We start from the raw sequence: 26,471 nt of genomic DNA, 5'->3' as shown, positions 1-26,471 counted from the left end.
ATACAAACAAAACTATTTAAAATGAGAATTCAAGGTCTGGGTTTTTTTTTTTTGAGATCTGGATGTTTTATTAACTTTGCAGGTTCAGGTGGATATGTTATCTATAGCTGAGTAGAATGTTGTGGTCTTAGTACTATACTTAAAAACTGACAGCCAGCCTATAAAAAGGAAAGAAAAGGCATATAATATTTGTACTAAACATCACATGAACCATTTGAAAATATAATTAATGTAACAAAACCACCAGGTAAGCAAAAGATGTGTGGGGTTTTTTTAAACCGCAATGTAGCATATGTAAATAAATTTGCTATAATGTACAGATTTGGGACACTAAAGGGTGCTTGGAAATAAACAGTAATTTAAATAATTTTGGGAAACAACATGTAAAATTATTGTAGTCATCTTTTAGTTTAATATTTGTATAAACAGGTCAAATAATCTCATACTCAGGTATCAGAGTGTGAGAAATTACACTAAGGAAGGTGATAAGGCAACTGGAATTTAATTTCCAAATAATTAAAAATTCACAAAGTCCACATTCATTTAAACTTAGCCTCCAATACATTCTAAACTTTTAAATACATACCCATATTTGTGGGGGGAAAACTCATAAATTAATCAATAACATATTATAACACTTTTTAACATCAAAATTCACTGGTACATAGATATTAATGTTGCATTAGTATAAGTTTTTAGCAATGAGATTACTTTAAATTTATGCATCTAAAAAGATATGCCACATCCAGCATAAAACTGGCCTTCATAACATTTCAACACTGGATATAATTCAGAAATTTCATAAAACGCTTTTATACAGTACATAATACCTTTAATACAGTAGATAATACCAAAAGAATCAGATTATTTTTAATGCAAAAATTATTACGAACAATTTTCATGCACCAATTGTAATTTCAGCAAAGATGATTCAATCCAATTATTTTAATATGTTTAGTATCTTTGGATTCTGATTAATTTGAAGAGAAATGACCAATTAGCTCTGAAATCCTATTAGTCTATAAAGATTATTAAACATTTATCAATATTCAAAGGGCCTTGTGCATTTTAAAATATCACATAGGTTGTCTTTTTTTCTTTGTTTGCTTGTTTTGGTTACGATCAATGATTTTATTACTATAGGGAATGTAGGTGTGCAACCTCCCTCCTCTGATGTTGACTGGTGACTTAAGAATCTTCAAGAGTAGCTTGGAACACTAAAGCGTTAAGTGACTTGCCCAGGGTCACACAGTATGTGTCAGAGGTAGTATTTGAATCCAAATTTTGCTGGCTCTAAGGACATCCCTCAGACTGTTACGCCACACTACCTATTGAAGAGGTTATATACTACTAGAGAGTATACACATGAAATATACTGTAAAACACATAGAAACACTGTAACATAGAAAAGAAGCAGTTGACTCATTTAAAAAAGAGTTATTAGAATGTGTTTTCTAAGTCCTTACCAAAGGAAATATTTTCTAAAAAATAAGGATGGATTAGTTACCTGAAATATTTTACATATTTCTATTCTTTGCAAAACATTTTAAAGAAACAGATGGTACCCTAAAAATAGAAACGTATAGAAAGCATGAATGAAATCTGAGTATGTGCTTACCAATTCAACAAAGGCAAGTCCTCCATAGCTGTGAGCAACAAAAAATGTGTTCTCAGCTGCAGAATGAGTTATGAAGTGATCCCATACATAGATTAAATGTTCTTCAGGAGAGCCGTTGTCCTAAAGAAGGAATATGGATATGATTACAGATGATGTCCAATTATTAACACAATATTCTACAAGCAAGCATATGTTAATCTAATTATTTATTTATACATATCATTCAAAGAAAGTATAAATATACTTATTGTAGAATAATAAAATTCTAAGTAAAAGAAAACAACAGGTTTTCAGAGCAAATGTAATCGATCATCGCATGGCATAAAATATGATAGTTGTAATCTATTAAAAACTATAATGATAAAATAAACAAATGTTAAAATTAAAATAAAAGGATAATTTCATTTTATATGAGGGTTTTTTTTTATTTTAAGCTCTTTCACCTATTATTACTTATTTGGGCCTCTCTCTTTTACAAAACACAGCATTCTATTCAATTATTACATGGATCCATTTTTCCAGCCCCATGCCAAAGTTGGAGAAAATAACAGTTACATGGGTGAGGAAATCTGTAGCAGTCTTTTAAAGTGCACAGAATTTTAAAGCATGAGTTAAGAGAAAATGGTATTCCTGATATACAGTATTTAAAAGAAATTTCATAGCAATTATTAATTTTTTGCCCAAACTTTCCTATGATAAATCAGCTTAACATTACAAGTTTAGCAATATTTCTACTTTGCCATCTAAAAAAGGGTTTTTTTAACTGCATTGAAGATTACATGATTTATATATTTCATTTTGATTATTTTAAAAATAATATCCTTTTTTTCTTCAATAATTTTCTAAATGGAACTTCCTGTATAAAAAAGTGGAAGCTCACACATAATCAATTTAGGGATTTATAATTCCCTCCCCTAGTTCAATGCCATGTAATATATTTATTTTAATATGGGAGTTTGCTATAGTATTATTTTCTTATTGTTATTTCAACTTTAATACATGCCATTTACATATACATTTACATTTTATGATTATCACACAAATTGGGTAATATACCACAGAACTTGTTAATAGTTAACTTTTTAAAATTCCCAAGAACTGAAATTAAAACACGATGAAATTCTGTTCTAAATATTATCTGGGTAACTTAAAAATTAACTAGCCAAAAAAATGAACTGTTGATTTCCTGGATGTATTTTATTTGGCATCAGTCACCTTTGGAATGTAGAGATGTGACATACTTAAAAAAAAAAGCACAAAACTTTGAATTTTTGGTAAGAGCACATATGCAGTGTTCTATCTATGAACAGGGTGATTAGCCTTTTCAAATGCAAAAAAGGTTATTAAAAATGAAATATGAGGCTTATTTAAATAATGCTTGAAGGTTTATGTAATATTCTGGCATAATACCTCTGTTAAGCATTATATTATTATTACCATTTTACTGAAGAAGGAATACAAAGATAAAACAGATCCTGTCCTCAAGTAGCTTATATTTTATTTGGAAGGACAATAATATGTGCATGTATGTATATATGTATATATATATACACAAAATACATAAATACACATACAAAATAAATATAAGGCAATTGGCAAGGAGAGGGAATTAGCAGATGGGAGCAAGAAAGGCTTCATGTACAAGACATAATGCAAATATTAAGTTATCTATTGGTATAAAAGCCCATACATGAACTAAATTTTTAAAATACATTAAAAGGTACTTAAGAATTTGATTTTGGGAAATTAAAGAACAGCAGAACCCATTAGAATCCCTTCCCACCTAAGCAGACTATGTTTATCTGAAGCAACTGCTAGCAATCCTTTAAATGGCTTTAAAGAATCTGAAAAGTTTTTATGGATTTGAGCAGAACCTCAAATTTATGATCCTGCAGCTATAAGGGCCTTAAGGAACCACTAGCCGGGACCACTCATTTTACAGATGACAAAACTGCGGCTTAGAGAAATGAAATGCCTCGCTCAGGGTCATAAAGGTTTTAAGTAGCAAAACTGGGACTGAAATCCAGGTCTTTTCATTCCAAATCCAGCCCTCTCTTCATGGGACTATCTCACAAAGCAATGTGATAGCACAGTCAGTAATTAATTAAAGGCTGTAATCAATGAGAACTAATAGTAGGATCTGTTATGTTAAAGTATAGATCAACATGACTTATAGCTTAGACATATTCCTAAAAATCTGTGTCTATGTATAACGAGAATTTTAGAGACACATCAATACATTTTTAATATAAAAAAACAGAACATCTCAAAAATGACGGTCTGGTGAAATCTTATTAAGGGCCAAAGAGTCTTTCTTACATAACTCAATTATCTCTGAAAATACTACAGTATTAAAATGGTATAATAATTGATGTTCATAATGATGACCTAGCATTATTAAATTATGTATTTTAAGAAGGCAGGGAAACGTGTAATATCTAAAATGCCTAAATTTTTTATTATAAGTTTTGATACCTGAGATAAAGCCTCAGCTAGCTGAAAAACCTAAAGAGCCATTCCCTAGGCGATTCTATTTTTATTCCATTTTATTTATTCTACTTCTGCTTCAGTATGAATCAGTTAAGTTTGTCCTTCTAAAAGATCATTATTTTTCTATTTTGCCATCTCCAACAATTAAATATTTTAAACAGGTCTTTGAAGAGCTTTATAATTATTCATCAATGTAGAACACAATTTTAAATTTCACACCTCTCAAATCTAGTTTACAATTTTAAATTTCACATCTCTTGTTCTGAGAACGAAAATACATAAAGCATTCATCTAGGTGTATATATGTAAGAAAGTATTCATATATATTTAAATCAATTCTACCACTGCACTAGAAAGACAATCTATGCCTCCACAGTCCTGGTGACTCCCCTTCCCTGGACAGCATTCTATCTTTCTTTCTTTCTTTTCTCTTTTCTTTTTTGCTAGGGCAATGAGGTTAAGTGACTTGCCCAGGGTCACACAGCTAGTAAGTGTCATGTGCCTGAGTCCAGATTTGAACTCAGGTCCTCCTGACTTCAGGGCCAGTGCTCTATCCACTGCGCCATCTAGCTGCCCCCTAGACACTATTCTACAAGAGTGTTATATCCCCCTATTAAAATGTAAGGTACCAGAGGGTAACATGAATCTCACTTTTGTATTTGTACTCCCAGCACAGTGCCTAGTAGGTGCTTAATAAATGCTGGCTGACTGCCTGATACATCCTCATGATGTGCAGTCATTCTCAAAGGGCATATGCTCACAGAATGTAACCCATGCTGCTAATAAGCTTTTTAGACTTGAACTACAGACCTAGTGATGGATAGAATGTCTGTTGTCCTAGCACTGGCCTAATTAAGTTCAGAAAGGTTTATCACCAGGTTGGCCAGAGAATGATGATTTTTTTTTTTGCAACAGTAAGACCTGAAAAAACAATTATCTACTAAGTCTTAGAGGGGATGGGATTTGCATCAGTGGATGAGACCCACACTGACAAAAAGAAAATCAATACTGTTAAATTATTACCAGAAAAAATTCTTCTGACAAAAATAGATCCTAATATAGGAAAATCCACATCTTGCTTACAGCAAAAATGTAGAATCCACTGTCTAAGGATTGCATATGGATTTCATTTCCAAGACGGTGATTTTATTTTGATTAACTTTGTATCTAAAGGTAGATTATTTCAGAATAATTCAAAGTAATTGGTATACAAAATATAAATAATATTAAGTAGTCCAAGTCATTGGGGCATCCTGATAGCAAAATGCATGGAGGATTTAAAAGACTGGAATTCTGATGCCTTCAGAGGACAGGTTGAATTTACTAATGTATGATTGTCATCATTAATGGTTAAATACCAAGCAGAAGTGATGCAATAACCAAAGCCTTATCAACTCTACCAGATTCTAACACAGAGACATTGCAAGGTCTGCATTTATGATGGACTACCTGAGCTGATAACACACGGAATTATCTAAACAACATTTGCATATTTGTGTAATTATTTTCTAAGGTTAATTAGCTCCTGTAAAGCAGTCCGCCCTTTGAGACTGCTTTCAGTGACAGGTTCACATATTTTTTTGAACCAATGCCAAATTTGACAGATTTTCTTCTGCTAACTTGTTGCTGGAAAGTTATAAAATGACTAGTGCCACAATACTTTATATGCCTCTTTAAATTTCTAATTGATCTTAAAAAAAATTAAAAGGAAACTAAAATCAATTTAAATTTTTCTTTCCGTGCCCATTTTTAAAGCTGGAATTCCAAGATTACTTTCCCCTGAAGAATTATCTATGTTTAAAGGAAGACTGGTAGCCTAATAATTAACAAAGCTTATTTATGTATAAAGAAATCTGAGGCTGACACTTCCATGGCTCCAGACCAGAGGGCATCTGTTTAATTGTGTCACTAATTTTCAGTTACATCCTGCAAGAAGTTCATTACTGGTCCATTCTTTTCTTCATTTTTAATTGTATGTTTTTTACATTCAAAGTAGAGGACCAGGGAATGATTTCTCCCAGTTAAACATAGGAAAGAAATACCTTTTTGGTCTATCAGAATAATGAAAAGTTAAAGTCAAAGTATAACCATTTAATCATTAGGTATAAAGGCAGGAAAAATGATTGCTTCCTGATTCTTATAAGATGATCTTATCAAATACAATGGGATAGGAGGGATAAAAGGTTGTGAGGAAATCTGAAATTGTCATGGGATCATAGATTTAGAAATGGTAGGAATCTTAAAGGTCAAAAGGTCATACCTCTTCATTCTACAAAGGAGGAAAATTGAGGCCCAGAAAGGTTAACAGACTTGTCCAGAGTCACAGTTACTAAATATCTGAGGTGGGATTTGGACCATGTCTTCCTGGTTCCATGCTGTTTCTTTTTTTTAAAGCACATTTTGAAACTTCAGTCGATTTAATCTGGGGCACTTGATGAATATAACTGACCTAATAACATACTATCCCTCACAGTGAATTATTTTATTATGTAGGACTAAATTACAGAAAGAGAGGGTACATAAAAGAGCAGGGGGAGGGAGAGAACAGAGGTAAAGTCTGAGGTGCCCTAATCAAGTCCACAATGATCAATAAAAGGAAGGTAACTCAGATAACATTTCAGAAAGAAGTGGGGCCGTAGGACAATGAGTGAGTTAGCAAAGGAAAAGAAAGCAGGAGATCTCCATTCAGTGGTAGGAATAGTTCCCTTGAAAAAACATTTCCATGGGGGTTAGGGGTTGGCCTAAGGAAGGGAAGAAATATTTTGTAATGAGAGATGGGTATCTTAGAATGGATCTAATTTACAGGGATTTGGTGCACACAGAGGTTCTATCCTGTGAGAAACAGAAAAAGAAAATCACGTTCCAGTGTTGTACATCTCTATTGTCACTACCTTGCTTCAGAAGAAGAGGAATCAGAGCTAAGAGACAAGGACAATTCATGAGTAGGCAGGAATGCACCTAGAAAGAAGACTGAAAGGAAAATGGAAAATGAAATGATCATGGGAAGGGTAGGAGATAAAACTGTACAGGATGATTTGGAATATAGGGAAATTTCTACCTTGAGGCAATGCTTCCATCCTCATTATTCCTTTAGGAATTAACAATTCTAAGGAATTAGCAATTCCTTAGGAATGAACGATTCTAAGAGTGAGATACAATAGAAAAATATGGAGAGGGAGCAAAATCTACAAGGTAATAAAAATAGAAATCTATTAGAGATTAAAAGATTGATTAGAATAGAAATTGATTAGAAGAGGGAAAATCAAAAAATACTTTAGATACTTTAATTTCATAAAGAATACAAAGAAATAAGAAGAAATGACTAAGTATAAAGGTAATGAAAAAAGAAATAAAAGTTACAATAGACAGAAAAGGAGGAGATTTCATGAAGAGGACAAGGTAAAGAAATCCTTTTAAGAAAAAAGGCACAGGAAAAAACCTCACAAAAGAAATCTGAGGTGAGAAGAAGAAGAGAGTTTGAATGAACCATTTCACTGAGAGAGAAAAGGTGGGCAGTGGGCAGTAAAGGTAAGAATTAGAGAACTACATAAAAAGGAGAAAGAATAGGAATCAACAAATTAAGTAAAATCCCAAAACTAGGAAAAGGGTTCAAAAATGGAAACAGGAAGGGTTTGAAGGTGAGGAGAAATGAGCCTTGGAATTAAGGTTGCCTTCAAGTAGATTAAGCAAAAATAATCATAGGGACAAAGCATTATCTTAAAAGAAGAAGGGGGAAAAGATCCTAATAGAAAACTGCCAAAGGGTAGATTGAATAATACTTTGTGAGTAAAATCCATCACCATGACTAGAAAAATAAATGAAATTGCAAAAGCTATTGTGGATGAATCAACAGTATCATCTCCAAATACCCACTACATTTAATTTTAGGAAACTTGTTAAAACAGATTCTCATTGTTGAATAAGATTCTAGAACCACAGGGTGAAACAGAAATGGAAAGAATCCACTGATCACCTCCTGAAAGAGATCCCAAAAGGAAAACTCCCAGAAATATTACAGCCAAATTCCAGAGTTCCTAGGTCAAAGAGAAAATACTGCAAGCAGCCAGAAAGAAATAATTCAAGTACTGTGGAAACACAATCAGCATAACACAAGATTTAGCAGCTTCTACATTAAGGGATCAGAGGGCTTGGAATATGATATTCTGGAGGCCAAAGGAGTTAGGATTAAAACCAAGAATCATCTACCCAGCAAAGCTGATTATAATCTATGAGGGGAAAAAAATATCATTCAATGAGACAGAGGAATTTAATGCATTCTTAAGAAGCCAGAGCTAAACAGAAAAACTGACTTTTAAATACAAGACTCAAGAGAAGCATGAAAAGATAAAAGGAAAAAGTGAAATCATAAAGGACTTATTAAGGTTGAACTGTTTACATTCCTACGTGGAAAGATGATATTTGTAACTTATAAGACCTTTCTCATTATTAGGGTAGTTGGAGGGAATATATATATGTATATATATATATAAAATATATGTGTATATATATATATATATATATAGAGAGAGAGAGAGAGAGAGAGAGAGTGCGCACAGGGTGAGTTGAATATGAAAGGATGATATCTAAAAAATAAAATTAAGGGGTAAGAGAGGAATACTGGGAGAAGAAGAAAGGGAGAAGGAGAATGGGGAAATCATCACACATAAAAGAGGCAAGAAAAAGTTTTTACAGTGGAGGTGAAGAGGGGGGAGGCGAGTAGGAGTGAGTGAACTTTACTCTCATTGGATTTAGCTTAAGGAAGGAATAACATACACACTGAATCGGGAATGGAAATCTATCTCATCCTACAGGAAAGTAGAGAGGAAGGGGATAAGAGAGGGAGGGGTGATAGAAGGGAAGGCAGATTGAGCAAGGGGGTAATCAGAAGCAAACATTTTGAAAAGGGACAGGGTCAAAGGAGAAAACAGAATAAATGGGGGGCAGGATAGGATGGAGGGAAATATAGTTAGTCTTTCACAACATGAGTATTATGGAAGTGTTTTACATGACTACACATGTACAATCTGTATCAAATTGCTTACCTTCTCAATGAGGGTGGGTGGGGAGGGAGGAAGGAAGGGAATTTGGAACTCAGGGTTCTAAAATGAATGTTAAAAATCGTCTTTACATGCAACTGGGAAATAAGATACAAAAGCAATGGCATATAGAAACCTTACCCTACAGGGAAATAGAAGGGAAGCGGATAAGAGAACTGGGGGGAGTATAGAAGGGAGGGCCAATTGGGGGAAGAGGCAATCAGAATGCACGCCATCTTGGGGTAGGTGAGGAGAGAGATGGGGAGAAAATTTGGAACTCAAAATCTTGTGAAAATGAATGTTGCAAACTAAAAATAAATAAATAAATTGAAAAAGAAAAAGGAAAAGCTTTGACTGGAGTGGAGGATCAAAGTTCAAATTCCACTTCTGATGCTTACTAAATACCCTGTGACCTTGGCAAAGTAGTTCTCTTTCACATGTTTCAGTTTCCTCACGCACAAAGAGAAGGTGTTGGATTAGATGGCCTACAAAGACTATTCCAACTACAGATCTCTGCTATCCCACAACCAGAAATTGCTTCACCTCTGAGATTCAGGACCTTCATGTTCTCCACTGATAACATTTGCAGGTCCCCTATCCTCTCCCCGGCTACCATCCACTTTATGTTTCCCAAGCCAGTTTTTTGCCCTCATTTTTATCTTAGGTCACCAGATCTATTCCACTTTTACCTCCTTCTCTTATATCATTCTAAAAAAGATGCTGTCTTCTACCTCAGAATTCTTGGTACAGCTTGGGATCCTGCTTTGCTAATCACAAAACCTGAGTTACATCCCCCCCCCCCCAAACATACACACCTCTCAGGCCTTCTCCAGTAAACTCAATATGGTACTCTGTGATGCAGGGCAATTTTATAAAATCATCTCACATGTTTATTTCAAACCTTTTCTCTCTCTCTCAAAGCCCATCAAAATACTTATAAAATCCTTCTGAACAAATGACTTTGCCTCCTTTTTCACATAATGCTTAAGACCTGGCATTTTGTGCTCCCTCATCTCCCATCCTAAAGTTAAGACCTTTTTCTCTTCTCCTTTGCCTGGAAGGATAAGGTGGCCTTCCTCGTTTCCAAGACCAATGCTTCCACTTCTGTCCTCAATCCCATACTATTCCATTTTTTCTAGGCCCTCATTCTGCCTATAATTCACCTCTTCTCACAATTTTGGCCTTTTGGCTTCTTCCCTTCTTTCTAAAACACCATCCATCTGAATGCTTCCCTGTCCCTTCAGATGTAATTAGCTACCAAGTCTGGTTAAGTTACTTTCACAATATTTCCTGTATCCCTCCCCGACACCCCATACGCACTTCCACCAATCTGGCTAAGGCTCTCACCACCCCTAGCCTGGATCATTAGAATAACCTCCAATTGGTCTGTTTGCCTTCAGTTTCTTCCCTATCCAAGACATTCTTTATATAGCTGCCAAATAATTTTTATAATGTGTAGGTCTAAACATTCCCCTCTTTTACTCAAAATACCCCAGTGAATTAGATGGAAAAATACTACTTAGCCTAGATTTAAGGCCTTTCTATAATATGGCTCCAAGTCCCTTCTTAATTGCTCACTAGTTTCTTTCATGCAAGCTACCTTCCAGTCAAATCAATTTACTAGCTCTTCTTTGAGTGTCTCCTGTTTGTCCCTACCTTGGGGTATTCGTTCAGGCTTTAAACAGGGCTAGACCACATTCCTTCCTAATCTCTACCTGTGAAAAATCCTTCTTTTCATGGGAGGCCCAGCTCTGGTAATATTTCTTCCATGATGCCTTTCCTGATAACCTCAAATCTGAAATGTTCTCTTTCTCCTGGTGCTATGTTTGGATTTCTCCTTTGCTCCTATCACAGCCTACATTATACTCATAATTATGTGTGTACCTGCCATATCCTTAACTTGGAGCAATAATCTACTTGAGGGCAGAAATTGTGTGTCCTTTTCATCTTTGTTTTCCCAAGGCACAGAAGCCTGGGACTTAGTAGACACATAATAAATGTGGATTAAATTGAACTGAATCATCTGGCTTCTTATTTTAAAGACCAGCAAGTTATTCAGAAGCCAACAAATTAGAGGTAAACTTTTCAAGTAGAAATAGCCACCAAATGCTATGATAAAATGTAATGATGTTTATAAATGTTTATAAATGTTGATGTTTGATGGTTATAAATCAAAGAAAATCCTTTTTAAGATATCAAGCCCTGCTTCTGGGTCATTTAACAGAAAGCAGATCTATCAAGTCTGAAGAACTTTTCAGTATACAAACACCAATGTCTTGTCTCCTGCCAAATTGTAGGGTACATACATATATGTACACTTTCAGTAACTGACTGTAATAGTAATCTCCCAAAAGAAATTTAAGGAAAATCTATTATGGATATAATCCAGGAAGAAAGAGGCACTTAGAAAAATAGAATTTTTCAGAGTTAAACTTTAATTTTTTAGCTGCTTTTTAAATTTAATTTCTTTGTAGACTGATAAGTATACACATACAACTTGGAAGTTTATGTGGAAAATATAGCATGTCATGTGGCAAGCAATTTTATTTTAAACTTGGTTATTTTATAAAATATCACTGGTTCTGAAAGGCTACATGCCTCAATCTTTGAAACATTTGCATCTATAACCTTTCGAAAAAGCATGTATGAATTTCTACTTAACAATTATTCAAGGCTTACCAAACTACCAACATAACTGAATATATAACCTATTAATTATAAGACCAATTAAAAATCTTTACCTTTGCTTATGGTGACAAGAAGCGATGACATCATAGAAAACAAGTTAGAAGATGGCAACATATTTTAAAAATCATATTTGAAAGACTGAATAGAACATTGCAAATAGCTTTACATCTTAAAATCTGATTCACAATGACATTAACTATCATGTTTAAATTTGTTTAAATTTCGGTTGCTATATTTAAATTTTGAAATTATGACAGGTTAAATTTCAGTCTTGCAAATATGCTCTACATGACTGGAACTGAAAGAAGAAAAAGCTTAGTACGGATAATTTATGATATTATATACACAGAAGATGACTGAAAATCTATACCTCTGCTATTTGTGTAGGACATCCCAAATCTGTACAACTTTTCAATACATCCTGAGTATTGACCGCTGGAATTATCAAAGTCCAGGGTCTCTGAAAGCCAAGAGGGGCAGAAGGAAGCAGGAAAATGAATGATGGGCTGGGGATCAAGAGGTCTGGTTTCCAGTTCCGACTATGTTACTAATCTGTTTAACTTACACCCTTAACCTTTCTTTATTCCAACACTTTTATTTATAGAATGAGAGTAGAGATCAATATTTTCTCCAGTATCTTTTCTAGTTCTATGAAACCAACTCAAGAAAATACCTAGAAGTGGCAGCAGAGATAACCTGCTTCAGTAGGAAATCAGCTAGCTTTTAGGGTGAAGCATAGGTATCTATAAGCTGTGGCAAAAAGAGAATTCCTTTTAAAACTTCACATGTACAATTTTTTTGGGGGGGGGTGGAGTTCCAAGTATACCAACATTGCACTATCTGAAACCTTTTGAATAATATATTCTCAAATCACCATGCCACATATTAGTTTGGGCTTGGATTCCCCTCCCAAGTTGTTCCCTCTTTCGAAAAGCTAGCCGATCTGATGCAGTCATCTTGCAACAACAAATAACGAGAACAACAATAATAATGACTACAATAACAACTAGCATTAGGCAGTTCTAGCAACAGTCTAGTTATGAGGCATGAATTAGAATGGCAGGTAGTAAGAATGGAAAGGAAAAGACAGATACAAGAAACCCTCCGAAGGAAGAAGAATCAATAGAACTTTGAATTTTATTGTATTGGGGCAGCTATGAGTGAGTCTAAGATGAGTCTAAAGTTTTGAGGTTTGGTAGTATTAACAGAAATAGGAAAAAGTCAAGAGAAGAAATGAGTTGTGAGGAAATGTTGCATCTAAAATGGTGGCGAAATAGAAATGCCCAATAGTCAGTAGGGCTATTCTACAGGAAATAAATCATGGGTTTAGATGCATGCTGGTACTTTATGAGCTTAAGATAATAGGGGAAGTCGTGGAAACGTGAAATCTCTAAGGAGGAAAGTACAGAGAGAAAAGGGCAGTGGAAAATAGACATGGAAAATATCCAAAAGGAGGGAAGGACAAGAAGAAGAAAAACCATTAAAGGAGAAAAGGAGAAACAGTAAAAGAGGTAAGAGAACTAGAATTGTCGTATGTAAACCAAAGGAAAAGAAGGAAATGAGAACACGTTTATTTTAAAGGCTTCAGATACTGTTATATTGTTATACTACGAGTTTATTTTAAAAAAGTTTATTCAAGTGAACTTTTTAGTAAATATTTTATTTTACCAAAACCTTAGCCATTTATGACCTGATAACTTAAATCTTGATTCTGACTTCTACTTCTATTATTTGCCCTGCTCAAGAATATACCATAAAAAGTATAGTGAGAGATGTCCTTTTTATTAATCTTTAAAATCATTTTGGTAGATATTTACTGTGGGACCAAAAGCTAAATGTGGTAGAGATAAATTTTAGCATTACATTTATTTCTTATAGGAATATCATAATCAGGTCATATCTGTTCTGGGGTCTGGAAAATAGCAGCTGTGGTAAATGATATCAAATATAAAAATCAAGCAAAAAATTCAAAAGTTGAGTAATCTCCTGGCCAATAATTCATGAAATCCCTGGAAGCCAAGGAAACGAAAAGGTTATTAATTCACACAATGGACCAGATTCCTCTCACTATCAACTCTTTCAGGTTACTACTCAATGTATTAGAAGAGTCAAGTGACTAAAGTATACCTTAATGGAAATAAAGATTCATTACAAGAATGAGGTCAGGTGCCATGAATACAGAAAATAAAAAAAGGGGCAGTAACAAGTCACCATAACTATCATTCTCCAAAATCAGTCTATTATCAGTCATCACCATTCTCCAGAATCAGTCCATCATTAGTCACTATAACCATCAAGTCATCATCATTCTGTACTTACTATACATAAAGCATTCACTATGTTATATGCTCTGATATGACATATTTCCTGCTTTCCTGGAGCGCAGATTATAAGACACATGTATTAAATGGGCACAGAGTATTTGTCTCAGATGAGATTCACACAATCATTAAGATACTAACTTGAGTATGATGCATATTTCCTCTCAATACCATAGTAAATGTCCCAAATTAAATATGACAATCCAAGAAAGTAAAATCACAGATCTGTAAAGAAAAAAAATAATCCTGAAAAAAAGTTTTGAAATACAAGTACTTTACCTTTTTCATCTTCTGTTGAACACATATGGAAGATCTCATTCAGGTTCCTAACTCCTACAATGATCACTAACTATTTCTAGTTTCTAATATACATATATGTGTGTGTGTGTGTGTGTGTGTGTGTGTGTGTGTGTGTGTGTGTGTGTACATATATACTCCTAAGGGATAAAATGAGTAATCCAGAAAATAATTCCCATTGAAAAACTGAGGACATATGAAACATTCAGCACAGGCTAAATATCCTATAGCACATGTAAACAAAAATCACCCTTCCTTCAGTGAAGAAATTTGCATTCTAAAGTGCTGATTGTTCTTCCTTTCCCCAAATAGCTACTGCACCATGAGTAAGAAATAGAGGCTCACTTCAAGCCCCCATTAACAACTTCCTAGCCTTAATTTATCTACACAAAAGAACAAATACTTAAAAAAGCAGAGTGCTCATGTCACTGAAGACAAGATTCTTGCTTAGCAGAAAAGCCAGTGGTTCCAGCTGCATCCTGATGTGCAGGGTTGGTCTAATCTGAGGAAATTCTGGTCTTTGTAACTGTCTGTTAGTTTTTAGGATGTCAAGCGATCTCTCAGAGTGCACAGGCCATGAAGGACAGGAAAAAACATTTCTAGGCACAAGTGAAATTGGTAAAACGATTTTTTACATGGAGCAAGAGCTATTAATCTGGAATCTGTAAACTTGGTTTTTTTAAATTTCTATAATTGTATTTCAATGTAATTGGCCTCCTTTGTAATCCTATGTATTTTTTAAATGCATTTAAAACATTATTCTGAAGAGGGATCCATAGGTTTCACCAGCCTGCTAAAAAGGACCATGACCCAGAAAACGTTAAGGATTATCTACATAGAGACTTAAACAAAATGAAAATGCTTTCTCTTTTATGTGAAAAAAGGATCCATGAAAATAAAAATAACAAAGAAAAAGTCATTTCTATTTAGACAAATAAGACTTTTATTTGTGAATTTCTACAGGGCAAACTGTTTAGAGCACTAGAATTTCCACAATGGTATGTAAATCCTCAGTTCAGGAGTTTAGCATCCTTATGCCATAAGGATCATAGCTGATGAATACAGTAAAAGCAAAACCATATCTTTCTTATTTCCAATGCACAAATACCATTAAACTGTGCTAGATAATGTCATGAAAGAGATGAATCCTAGGCAATGACCTTTTACTTGGACTCTGTAACAATGCTTATGTAGTACTTCTCATTTCTTTTTCTGAAATTAAAGACCAAAAAAAAAAAGAAAGAAAATGTCCATATACATAGAACACAAAAGGAAAATTGTATGTGACACCACAAAGCTCCATTTCATACCAATGCTTTTATTTTAAGTATATAATTCCATATATTATTTTCAAAAAACTGCCTGTCTATGTCTCCTTCTTATCCTGGGAGGGGCATCTTATTCTGTGGAGGTAAAACCAGGCAGAGCATCAGATATAGAGTGGAGTGAACCCCCAAAACTATACTTGTTTGTTGCATGAAAAAAAATCTGCCTACTCTATACCTTGCTGTGTATCCAAGATAACTCTCTCTTCAGGCTCAGGTGACAGAATCAAGGAGAGAATGTGTGAATTGCTTTAGCAACCTCAAGGTTACCTTTTTGTCAACATTCCCTATTTCAGGCTTCTTTGGGGCAGGAGCTCACTGTTATGGATTTTCCCAGCCACCTAGAAAGAGTCACTTCCTCTGAGCATCTTCTGTCATTGTAGATAGGACGACATCTCTGTGCCAAGACTGCTCTTCTCCTCATATCAAATGATAACTTCTAGCACTGAGACCGCTTTTCCTGTTCTGAGTTTCCAGAACTGGTAATCATTTGCAGGGCAATAAACACAACGACTCCAGCTACTAGGAAAAGGACTCACTATTTGACAAAACCTGGGAAAGCTAGATAGCAGTCTGGCAGACTTAGATATAGGTTAGCATCTTACACCATATACAAAGGTATACTCCAAATGGACATGTGACCTAGATATAAAAGGTCACATTATAAATAAGAAAACCAAGGGAAAAAATTACCTTTCAGATCTCTGAATAGAGGAAAATTTCATGACTAACCATCAATGGAGAAAATTATACAAAATAAAATATGCAATTTTAATTATATAAAATTGAATAGTTTTTGTACCAACCAATCTAATATAGTTAAAATTAGAAGGGAAACAAGTAGATGAGAAACACCTTCACAGTATGTTTCTGTGATAAAGCTGTCATTTCCAAAACACATAAAGAACTGACTCAAATTTATAATACCAAAAACTATTCCCCAATTGATAAATCATCAAATGGTATGAACAGGCAGCTTTCAAACGAAGAAATCCAAGCTATCATCAACACATGACAAAATGCTCTAAATCAGAAGTGCCAAACCCATGATCTGCTGGCCATATGCGGACCATAACACTCCCGAGTGTGGCCTAACCCAGATTAAAATTTAATTGGGAAATATGTAACAAAATAAATAAAAATACAATGAAACATAAATAATATTACATTTTAAAACTAAGTCAATATGTAGTCCTTATGTACTACATAAAGAATCTTTATGCACATTTTAATGTCCCCCATTTCTATCTGAGTTTGAAACTACTGCTCTAAATCACTAATAATTAAAGAAATGCAAATTAAAGCAACTTTGAGATTCCATTTCACCTCCACCTCCATTTCACATATACCTCCACACTGGAGGGGGTATGGGTATGGGTATGGGGAAACAGGCAAATTAGTGTACTGTTGGTGGAGTTCTGAATTGGCACAACCCTTTTGGAAAACAATTTGGAACTATGTTCTAAAAGTTACTAAACTGTGCCTGTTCTTTGATAAACTTAACATTGCTAGGCCTTTGAATAAAATATATTCATTTATATATGTATATATATGTTTGTGTGTGTGTGTGTGTATATATATATACATATATACACTGTTATATATAATTTATATATATGTGTATATATATGTATATGTATGTATATGTGTGTATACACATACACACACACATACATACATACATACATACACACACACACACATACATAAATAAAACTGGTCTAGTCATTCTGGAAAGCAATTTACAACTATGTCCAAATGTGCATGCCTTGTGATCCAGCTGTACAGCTACTAGGCCTATACCCTCAAAAAGACCATAGAAAAAGGAAAAGAACTTATATGTACAACAAATATTTACAGCAGATCTTCTCATAGTAGCCAAAAATGGAAACTAAGAGGGTGTCCTTCTAGTGAGGAAGAGCTAAACAAGCACTGTGTAATATGAAGGCAATGGAATATTGTGCCACAAGAAATGATGAAATGGACAGTTTCAGAAGATGATGGGAAGACCTCTATGAACTGTTGCAGAGAGAAGTGAGCAGAATTAGAAGAACAACAGGGAGTTGGAAAAATAGATTATAAACATACACATACTATATACACATATATGTAAATATATCTCTATACACACGTATGAATTTAAAAGCATTTGCTCTAAGAAGAAAGCAATCCTTCTCACACTAATACAAGGCACCAAAAAGTGACACCTCCTTACACAGTCTTCCATAACCCTCCACTACGGATGTTAATGTTCTCTTCTTCCTCAAATATTTGTAGCACATGTGATCTCTTTTTTCATCCTTTCTCTCCTTACCTCATATCATAATTAGCTGTATACACATCATAAGCCCTCCTAATAAATTCCTGTTTCGTTTTTGTCCATGTATCTACAATACTTAATACTTAACAAATATTAATCATATTGAATTGAATTGCTTCTTGTTCTTTGGAGACATTCATAAGAGTTTATTTTTAAATAACTTGGGCATTGCTGAAAGCCTCTTCCCATATCAAAGAAAAGTCTTGAAGTAGTAGTAGCCCTCCTCAATTATAGCCCATGGCTTTGGTTTTGGTTTTTCCTTCTGAACAAGAAGGATCAAGGATAACCAAAGATTATAAAGGAATGTAAAAAGCAAAGAACACATAAGAGTATCAATGCTTTCTAGGGTCTGTGGTTACATTAGATTGGGTATCTCCAGCCACTGACAGAGGTCACAAATTAACTAGTAGCAGATTTTTATGATTTGCTGTGGCTGGAAAAACTCTTCATCTAATGGCAATATTTTTGGGGATGAATCTCTCTGAACTTGAGCTGGTCCTTGAATGATAAACATACCATCTATTGCCATTTCTGTATTTATTATTCATATTAGTTATAAATACAAGATCATCAGCTTTTAATCTATCACATACACACTATGCAAGTGAAGATTTTTTTCCTCTGGTGTGTAGAGTTTATGGAAGACCACAAAGCAAGTTTCTGTCCTCTGTAAAGGAAGGCATTAGGAGGATTTTGGTATTCCACTTTCTAGCCCTCAAATAAGAGGGGAGAAAGGAGGCTGAGGGAGGTGGTGTCAATCAAGGCTTGAGTTAGCTGCATGGTGATGAGGTTAGAGGTGATGAGCTTATCCTAGGATGGGTATCTTGTTCTGTGGAGTTGAATAAACTGAAAGTCACCAACTCCATTTCCCGCCTCTTTTTGTATGCTATCTCCCTGTTTAGACTGTAAGCTCTTTGAGGGCAGGGACTATTTTTCATTCTATTAATTGTATTCCTAGAACTTAGCAAAGTGTGCTAAGGCAAGGAGTAAGCACTCAATAAATGTTTATTGGATTGATGAGTCTTGGCTTGTGCTCAGATTGTACAGCAGCAATAAACTTGCCAACATCAGCATAGTAGAACACTGACTGAGGAATCAAGAGATCTGGGTTCTAATCCTGGCTCTCTGCCTCTATCAAGTATGGCTTTGGGCAAATCCCTTTTCCTCCCAGGGCCTTTGTTTTCTCATCTGTAAAATGAAGGAGCAGGACCAAATGAACTAAGGTCCCCTTCCAGATTGAAAATTCTGTGATTTCTTATATGAGTTCATGGGGCTGCTAGCCAACGGTAAGAAACATAAGAGTTTCAGAACCAGAAAGATCTTAAGAGTTCAATAGGTCCAATCTAGACCAGAACCAAAAATCCTCTTATAAGTGTCAAGGTCATCCTTACTCCTATTTGAGTATGAACAACCATTTAATTAAGTACCTTCAAAGTTAATCTGGTGCTAAGAGGTGGAAGGTGGGGGGTGGGGGAGAGATACATAGAAAAAAGCCAAAACAATCCCTGCCTTCAAGGGTTGACACTTTCTTTGAGACTTTATCAAATGTTTTACTGAACTCCAAGTATAACATGTCAGTAATGTGCCCTTAATCTACCAGTCTTGTAATCCTGTTCCTTGGATTGCTTTTAATGAAGAGACATGGTTGCTTTTAATGAACTCCTGCTGGCTTGAAGAGATTACTGCTTCTCTATACAAGAGCTTGTATCCCCTTCTAGAATTCTACCAGGAACTGAAGTTAAGTGCATCAGCCTAGAGTTAGGTGAATCCACCCAGCCCTGAATGACTCTCAAGGCTACCAGAATTTGAACAGAGTGATAAATTTGAATTGAATAAACATCAGAGGAGAAGAGGTTGCCTAATGTTGGTGGCTGAGGAAAAATCTGGAAGTAGCAATGGGGAATAAGGAATATTCACTCTCCCATTTGACCAATTAGCCAAACAGAGAATGGTGAAAATAGAGCCAATATTGGGATGTTTGATCAAGGACACAGTGTCTTGAAGGGGGAACTAAATTTCAGTGAAGGCCAAAAAATAGAAGGAATAGAAGATGAAATGGCATAAGATATGAGAAAGTTTGTTATTAAGGGGATTATTAAAATTTGTGCCGGAAGGCATAATGTAAGAAAATCTGGAGTAGAATAGAAGTTTATGGGAATGGGCGAGAAGATAAATGGGGTTAGAGAGAGGTTTCTCTTTGGCAGTTAGGAAGTCACTATATCATAAGGAAGGGGACACTAAGAGGGAATAGAATATGCTAACCATTGGGGAATGAGTCCAGGAAGAGAAACAGTGAAGACTGCTAATAAGTGTACACGATTAGTAGGTTAACTGACAAAAAAACTTATTTAACATTAGGATAGAAAAGATTCTCAGCAAGGATAAATAAAACACTGCTTGAAATAGATTCAGCCCCCCTCATGGAAATACATCTAGTTGGCAGGGTGTGGTGGGTCAGACGGAACTGGTGACTCGAATGGCAGTGGGATAGTCACCAACTTCAAATGGGTTGGTTTTTTTAAACTGTACATAACCAACAAGGTGTATCAACAGCTTGAGCCTTGAACCTCTCAACAAATCAAATCTCAGGTATAGCTTTGTGCTTTTTAGTATGTGTGTGGGGAATAATCTAGCCTATGTGGGAGAAGTCTTAGTAGATATTACTCCCACCACAGATAATGAGTGAATTCAAGGCCACTGACTGGCATGTCCTTTCCAGAAATGGTTGTGTTAATTTGATTACTGTTTTCAGAATGAGAGGTGGAAATGGAAAGGAGAGGGGTGTGCACAGTACCACAGCAGGGAGATAGCCAGAATGGATAATGATGGTATCCAAGGGTACCTAGATAAGGGAAACTTTCACAAAGCAAGAACACTAGGCCTCAGCTGAAGCTGAAGTGCCAGGTTGTGGCCAAGGCTGAGAGTGGAGTGAGGGAGTATGGCATGGCCTTGGTGCACTTTGCTAAGTCTAGGATTTCCTGGCTATAGGAAACACTCACCAATCAAAAGCAGGGGGCCCTAAGATGGAGGCTGGAGTGTTGGGTCAGGAGTAAAGAGCGGAATAAGGAACAACAGTATGAAGATGGCTAAAGTAAGATCATACATTATCCTACCAGTTTTTCACAGTTACTTGTGTGTTATGTGCTACAGCTTGTTTGCACACACCATACATCTCTCCCTTGCTTTCAGAGTGATACTCACCTTTAAGATTCTTTGGATTATACAGAATTCTATGACTCACAGCCACATAATACTTTAAGAATAGTGGTCTTAAAAAGATGGACCTTTGTTTCTGGGCAAAGTGTAAGGAGTTTTATAATTTCCTGAATAATTTATAATTCAGTCCACTCTTTTCCTCTGTTTAATTCAGGGGCCAATTTCTGTTTTGTACTTGTCTGTCCAAGACATGTAAATCATTGTCCCCCTGAGTAGAGACAATCACTACTCAGAAAGAGCTTACATTCTAATGCTGCAGACAAGAAGTAGATAGATAGATAGATAGATAGATAGATAGATAGATAGATAGATAGATAGATAGACAGACACAGACAAAGACTCATATTTATATCTTTAAACACAGACACTGGTAAATGGCTTCTATAGGTTGACCGCTTAAGTGCAGGTCATAAGCAGAATAAAAAGCACTCTACATCCATGTGATTTTTTTTTCTGTATGGACAGTCAAACCCTTTTGAGCGATAGATTTCTCTTTGAGGAGTTTCTAGAATGTTTCGGGACTTGTTTCAACTAGCATAACTATTCTCTACAAACAAGCATCTGGAGGATCTCAGCATATTTAGAGAATTCTTCTTTTAACAAAATGGTGCACTGGATCTCTTCAATGACAGTGGTCAACACCTCCTTCTTCATGTTTCATGCTTCAACTGATATTAACAATAAGAGAGTTATCAAATAAGGTTTTCTGTGCTGTCGTGTCTGTTGGGGAATGTTGAATCATGTTTCATGTGAGACTTCTTTTTGGAAAAGAGCCTTGAAGGTGGTCTACCAGCTCAAAAGAACCTAACTCATTCCTTTCATTATACAATATAGTAAAAAGTACAATTGGCTGAAAATTGACGAGCTCCTCTAAACATTACTACTATTACAACTTCTAAGCCTACCACTAGACATTTAGTAGATGACACACATTATTTCATTTGACCTGTAGAACAACCCTGAGAAGCAGCAAAATGACACAGTGTCTAGAGCACTGGGCCTGGAGTCAAGAAGACATGATTTCAAATCAGCTGCAAATATTTATTAGTTCTGTACCCTAGGTGAGTCACTTAACCTACGTCTGTCTTAGTTTCCTCAAGAGTAGGAGATTATAACAACACTTACCTTGTAGGGTTGTTGCGAAGATCAAATGAGATAATATTTATAAAGTGCTTAGCACAATGCCTAGCACACAGTAGGTGCCGAATAAATGCTTATTCCCCTGAGGAAACTGAGGCAAAGAAAAGTGACTTGCATGAGGTTAGACAGACAAGATTTGGATCCAAATTCCCTGACTCTAGTCCCAGTGCTGTTTCAATGACACTCAGTAACCTAGGCAATTGGTTTTAAATTATGTAAGACTGCTATAACTGTAGGAGTGGAGGAAGCTTCCTCAGATTTCCTTATCACCAATCAAAAACAAAATCAAACAAAACAAAAAGAATAAAACAATCAATAAAATAAAAACTAAAAAACAATTAGCACAATAACTGAACACAAAATGTATGCTTCTAAAGAGCTTGAAAAGTTATTTCTCTTGCTGATGTTAAATACACCCTCAGAAATGTTCTTTTCAGGAGTAAACTTTTATTTTATGAAAAATTCAAAAGAAAATATCAGCACAGTGCAATTATCAACACAGACCAAATTATCACAAATTCCATACTGGTTTTGTTGTTGCTTGAGGGTGAAGAGGTGAGAAATGTGGTAGTTTAAATTAATGAGATGTTGTTCTGGCAAAATTAAATGCTTACAATATCAATATTCAGAATAATTCATTTATATATACATATATATTATAAATATTTTATAAAGATGATCAAGAATTCATATAGCATTTTTTGTTTTGCAAATAGCTTTACAGATGTTATCTCATTTGATCTTCACAACAAGTCTGTGTGGTAGTTACTATTATAGACACCCATTTTACAGATGAGGAAGCTAAGGCCAAGTCAGTTGCCCAGGGTCACAAAGCTAGTCAGTGTCAGAGGCAGTATCTGAACTCAGGTCTTCCTGACACCAAGTCTAGTACTCTATCCAATGGTCTACCAAGCTGTCTGACATGTTTTTGAACATCCATATTTTTTTTAAATTAATTTTTCCCTAGTATATGTAATTTTAATTAATATAAATATATCATACACATTTAAGTGCATAATGAAATGTCAGCACACTTTTTCTTGAAAAACCTAAAGTTTATTTTATTTTTCCCTTTTTTCCAATCTGTTTGGAAGTCATAATGAGAAATAGATATTTTAGAATGTCTTTAGTGTAAGAAATGCAGGATTTGAGCCAAGAAAAATGAGGATTTCCCATCACAGGAAACAATAAATCTAACAAACATCAAAACACTTTGGTAAAGCAACTAGTTACATATTTTCATTGCTAGCTCTGATTTCAGAACAAAGCTAGATCGAAAGCCTGATGCATCATTTGTCTGTTAAAAAGGTAAACAAACAGAATGTACTGGCTGTATTTTTTCCCTTTGAAATACATGTATATCACACATACCTACTCTACTTAATAGGGAAAAAAAAGATGAAAATTGAAATTATTTAATGTAGTGATATCCATTATCTCTTCAATTAAAATGTTAAATACTTAGTTATGTACTGTAAAGGAGTTTAGATGAAAAAGGAAAAAAATAAATAGTATTGGCTTGAGGGGATAGTAGGAGCTAGTGAAGATTTTTTATGAATAGGAAGACTGACAATGTTTGAAGGCAGTAGGGAAAGAACCACTAAACAGGAATAGGTCAGAGACAGGGTTGTAATGATTGTGGACACAATTAGCTGGAGAAAAGTGTATTAATAGAAGAGTTAGCTCTTCTGGGCCCCCTTTTCTTCTCCCTCTGTTCTACTTCATTTGGTGATTTTATCAACTCTCATGCATTTAGTTATCACCTTTATGCTGATAATTCTCCTATCTACCTATCTAGCCCTAAGTCTTTAGACCTCCAATCTCACAGTCAACTGCTTTTCAGACATCTTAAACTGGATATTCATTAGACATCTTAAACTCAACACGTATAAAAACAAATCCACCCCCCATAAACCTTTCCTTGTTCCAAACTTACCTATCACTGCCAAGGGCACCCCCATTCTCCCAGGCATTCAGGTTCACATTCTAGGTATCATCTTTGATTCCTCATTATCTCTCACCCTCCCATGTCCAATCTGTTACTAAGGTCTGTAGACTTTACCTTTGTAACATCTCTTGAAAATGCCCCCTTCTCTATAATGAAACTGCTACCACCCAAGTACAGGTCTTCATGACCTCATATTTGGACTATTACAATATCTTGCTGGTTTGGTTTGCCTACCACAAGTCTCTCCTCTGTCTAGTCCATCCTTTAGTCAGCCACCAAAGTGATTTTCCTAAAGCACAGGTCCAAGTATGTCACCTTCTACTCAATAAACTCCAATGGCTCCCTATCACCTCTAGGATCAAAAACAAAATCCTCTGACATTCAAAACCCTCATAACCTAGTTCCTTCCCCCATTTTATCTTCTTATGCCAGTGACATATAAAAAGTTTAACAGATATAATTTCTGGGCAATTAATCATTTCATTAATAATACTGGCATATTGTAAATAAAAAACATGGCTATTTGACTATCTCTCTTAGACCAAAGACCCTTCATGGCACCCTCTCAAGGCTTATACGCCCTTGGAAGAGTGGTATTACTGAGAGTGGAAATCAACTCTGATTGGTTAACAATTAATGAGAGAATGAATAGTATAAGGAGAGGTAGACCTATTCTAATAAGGGTCTAGGGTATGTGACTTTGATCACTCAGTTTTGGTGAAAAGAGACATGTACGTTCAAATCACCTGTCTGACAAAAGGGAGAATCTACATTTTCACTAACCTGTCTGAGTAAAACACAATGGACCGGAATCCATCAATTCACCTGACCTAAAATTTCTTTACTTTCTGAATTTTCCCTCTCACTATCAGCCCAGTATTTCAAAGGCTGCATGAATAACCTACAGGTGCTGATTTCTGAATGAGGAAGTAGAAAAGGGAAAAAACCTTGGCCCTAATTCAATAATTAGCTATTAAATACAAGAGAGAAATAATCATTTCTATCATGCCTTATATTCCCCCACACCCATGTACTCTTTCAACCAGTGACACTAGACTTCCTTGTTCTATGAACAAAACACAGCATCTCTCAGCTCTGGGCATTTTCTCTTGCTTCTTTCAAGCCCCAATTAAAATCCCACCTTCTATAGATGGGATTTCCCAATCTTTCTTAACTCTAGTGCTTTTCCCTCCATTATTTCCCATTTATCCTATACATAGCTTTTTTGTGCAAATTTGTTTGCTCAGGGTCTCCTCCATTAGACTGTGAGCTCCTTGAAAATGGGGACTGTCTTCTGCCTTTCTTTGTATCCCCAGAGCTTAGCACAGTGCCTGGCACATAGTAGGTGCTTAGTAAATACTGACTGACTAGACTTGGCTAAATGAAGGGTGACCTCTGTCAGAAATGGAGGAAAAGAGGAAAGAGAGTGGGGGATGAAGTGAAGCAGTTTGGAGATAAAGAGAACGAAGGAGGAAGAGTTCACGTCAAATGGTCTCAATTTTATCAGTAAAGCAAGAAGCAAGTAAAGGTCCTTAGTGGAGAGAAATGGGAGGGAAGAGTGTAGGAGGTTTGAAGAGGGAAGAGAGAGTCTAGAACACTTTCTATGTAGAGTAAGATAGGGAGTCAATTCTGGAGAAATAAAAAGACTGCTCTGCTGCAGTGAGGGTCCAACTAAGTCTGAATCACATGGATTTATAATGTACCCAGTCACTACTGGTGTGAGATTACCTCTAGCTGCATTCAGTGTGTTTCCCACTTAGGCGTAAAGGAGACGGATGGTGGGAACAGTCCAGGACTGAGGTTTGGAAAAAGAAGAGCAGCTATAAGATGAAGGGCAAGGGATTCAAAAGCAGAGGCAGTGAAGAATTGAAGTGTCTAACTATTGGACTAAGCTCAGCGAGACAGTAAAGTGAAGTCAGAACAGAGGTAATGACCTGAGTATGTAATGAAGTGTTGAGAGATCAGAAGTGTGGATGAGGGTATAAACAGGAACAGTGAAGGAGAGAGGGAGGGAGAGAAAGAAATGATAAGAGGTTATGGTCAGATATGGGAATTCAAAGTTTCTAACCAAG

General features: G+C 35.5%; 1 protein-coding gene across 10 annotated transcripts in view; it reads right to left on the bottom strand.

Annotated features, from left to right (window-relative positions):
* ARB2A (ARB2 cotranscriptional regulator A) overlaps positions 1-26,471 on the bottom strand; it is a 484,742-nt gene that overhangs the window by 209,469 nt on the left and 248,802 nt on the right. For all 10 annotated transcript variants that reach the window (XM_078153129.1, XM_078153135.1, XM_078153132.1 and 7 more), the window contains one exon: positions 1,619-1,738. In XM_078153129.1, coding sequence (XP_078009255.1) covers positions 1,619-1,738 — 120 coding nt within the window. The remainder of the gene's footprint in view (positions 1-1,618; positions 1,739-26,471) is intronic.

Source organism: Phascolarctos cinereus, unplaced genomic scaffold, assembly GCF_003287225.1.
Source record: "Phascolarctos cinereus isolate Bilbo 61053 unplaced genomic scaffold, phaCin_HiC Scaffold_4;HRSCAF=312, whole genome shotgun sequence".
NCBI classification, from domain to species: domain Eukaryota; kingdom Metazoa; phylum Chordata; class Mammalia; order Diprotodontia; family Phascolarctidae; genus Phascolarctos; species Phascolarctos cinereus.
The sequence above is the reverse complement of the archived record's forward strand: the minus strand, read 5'-3'. Positions and strand labels throughout refer to the sequence as shown.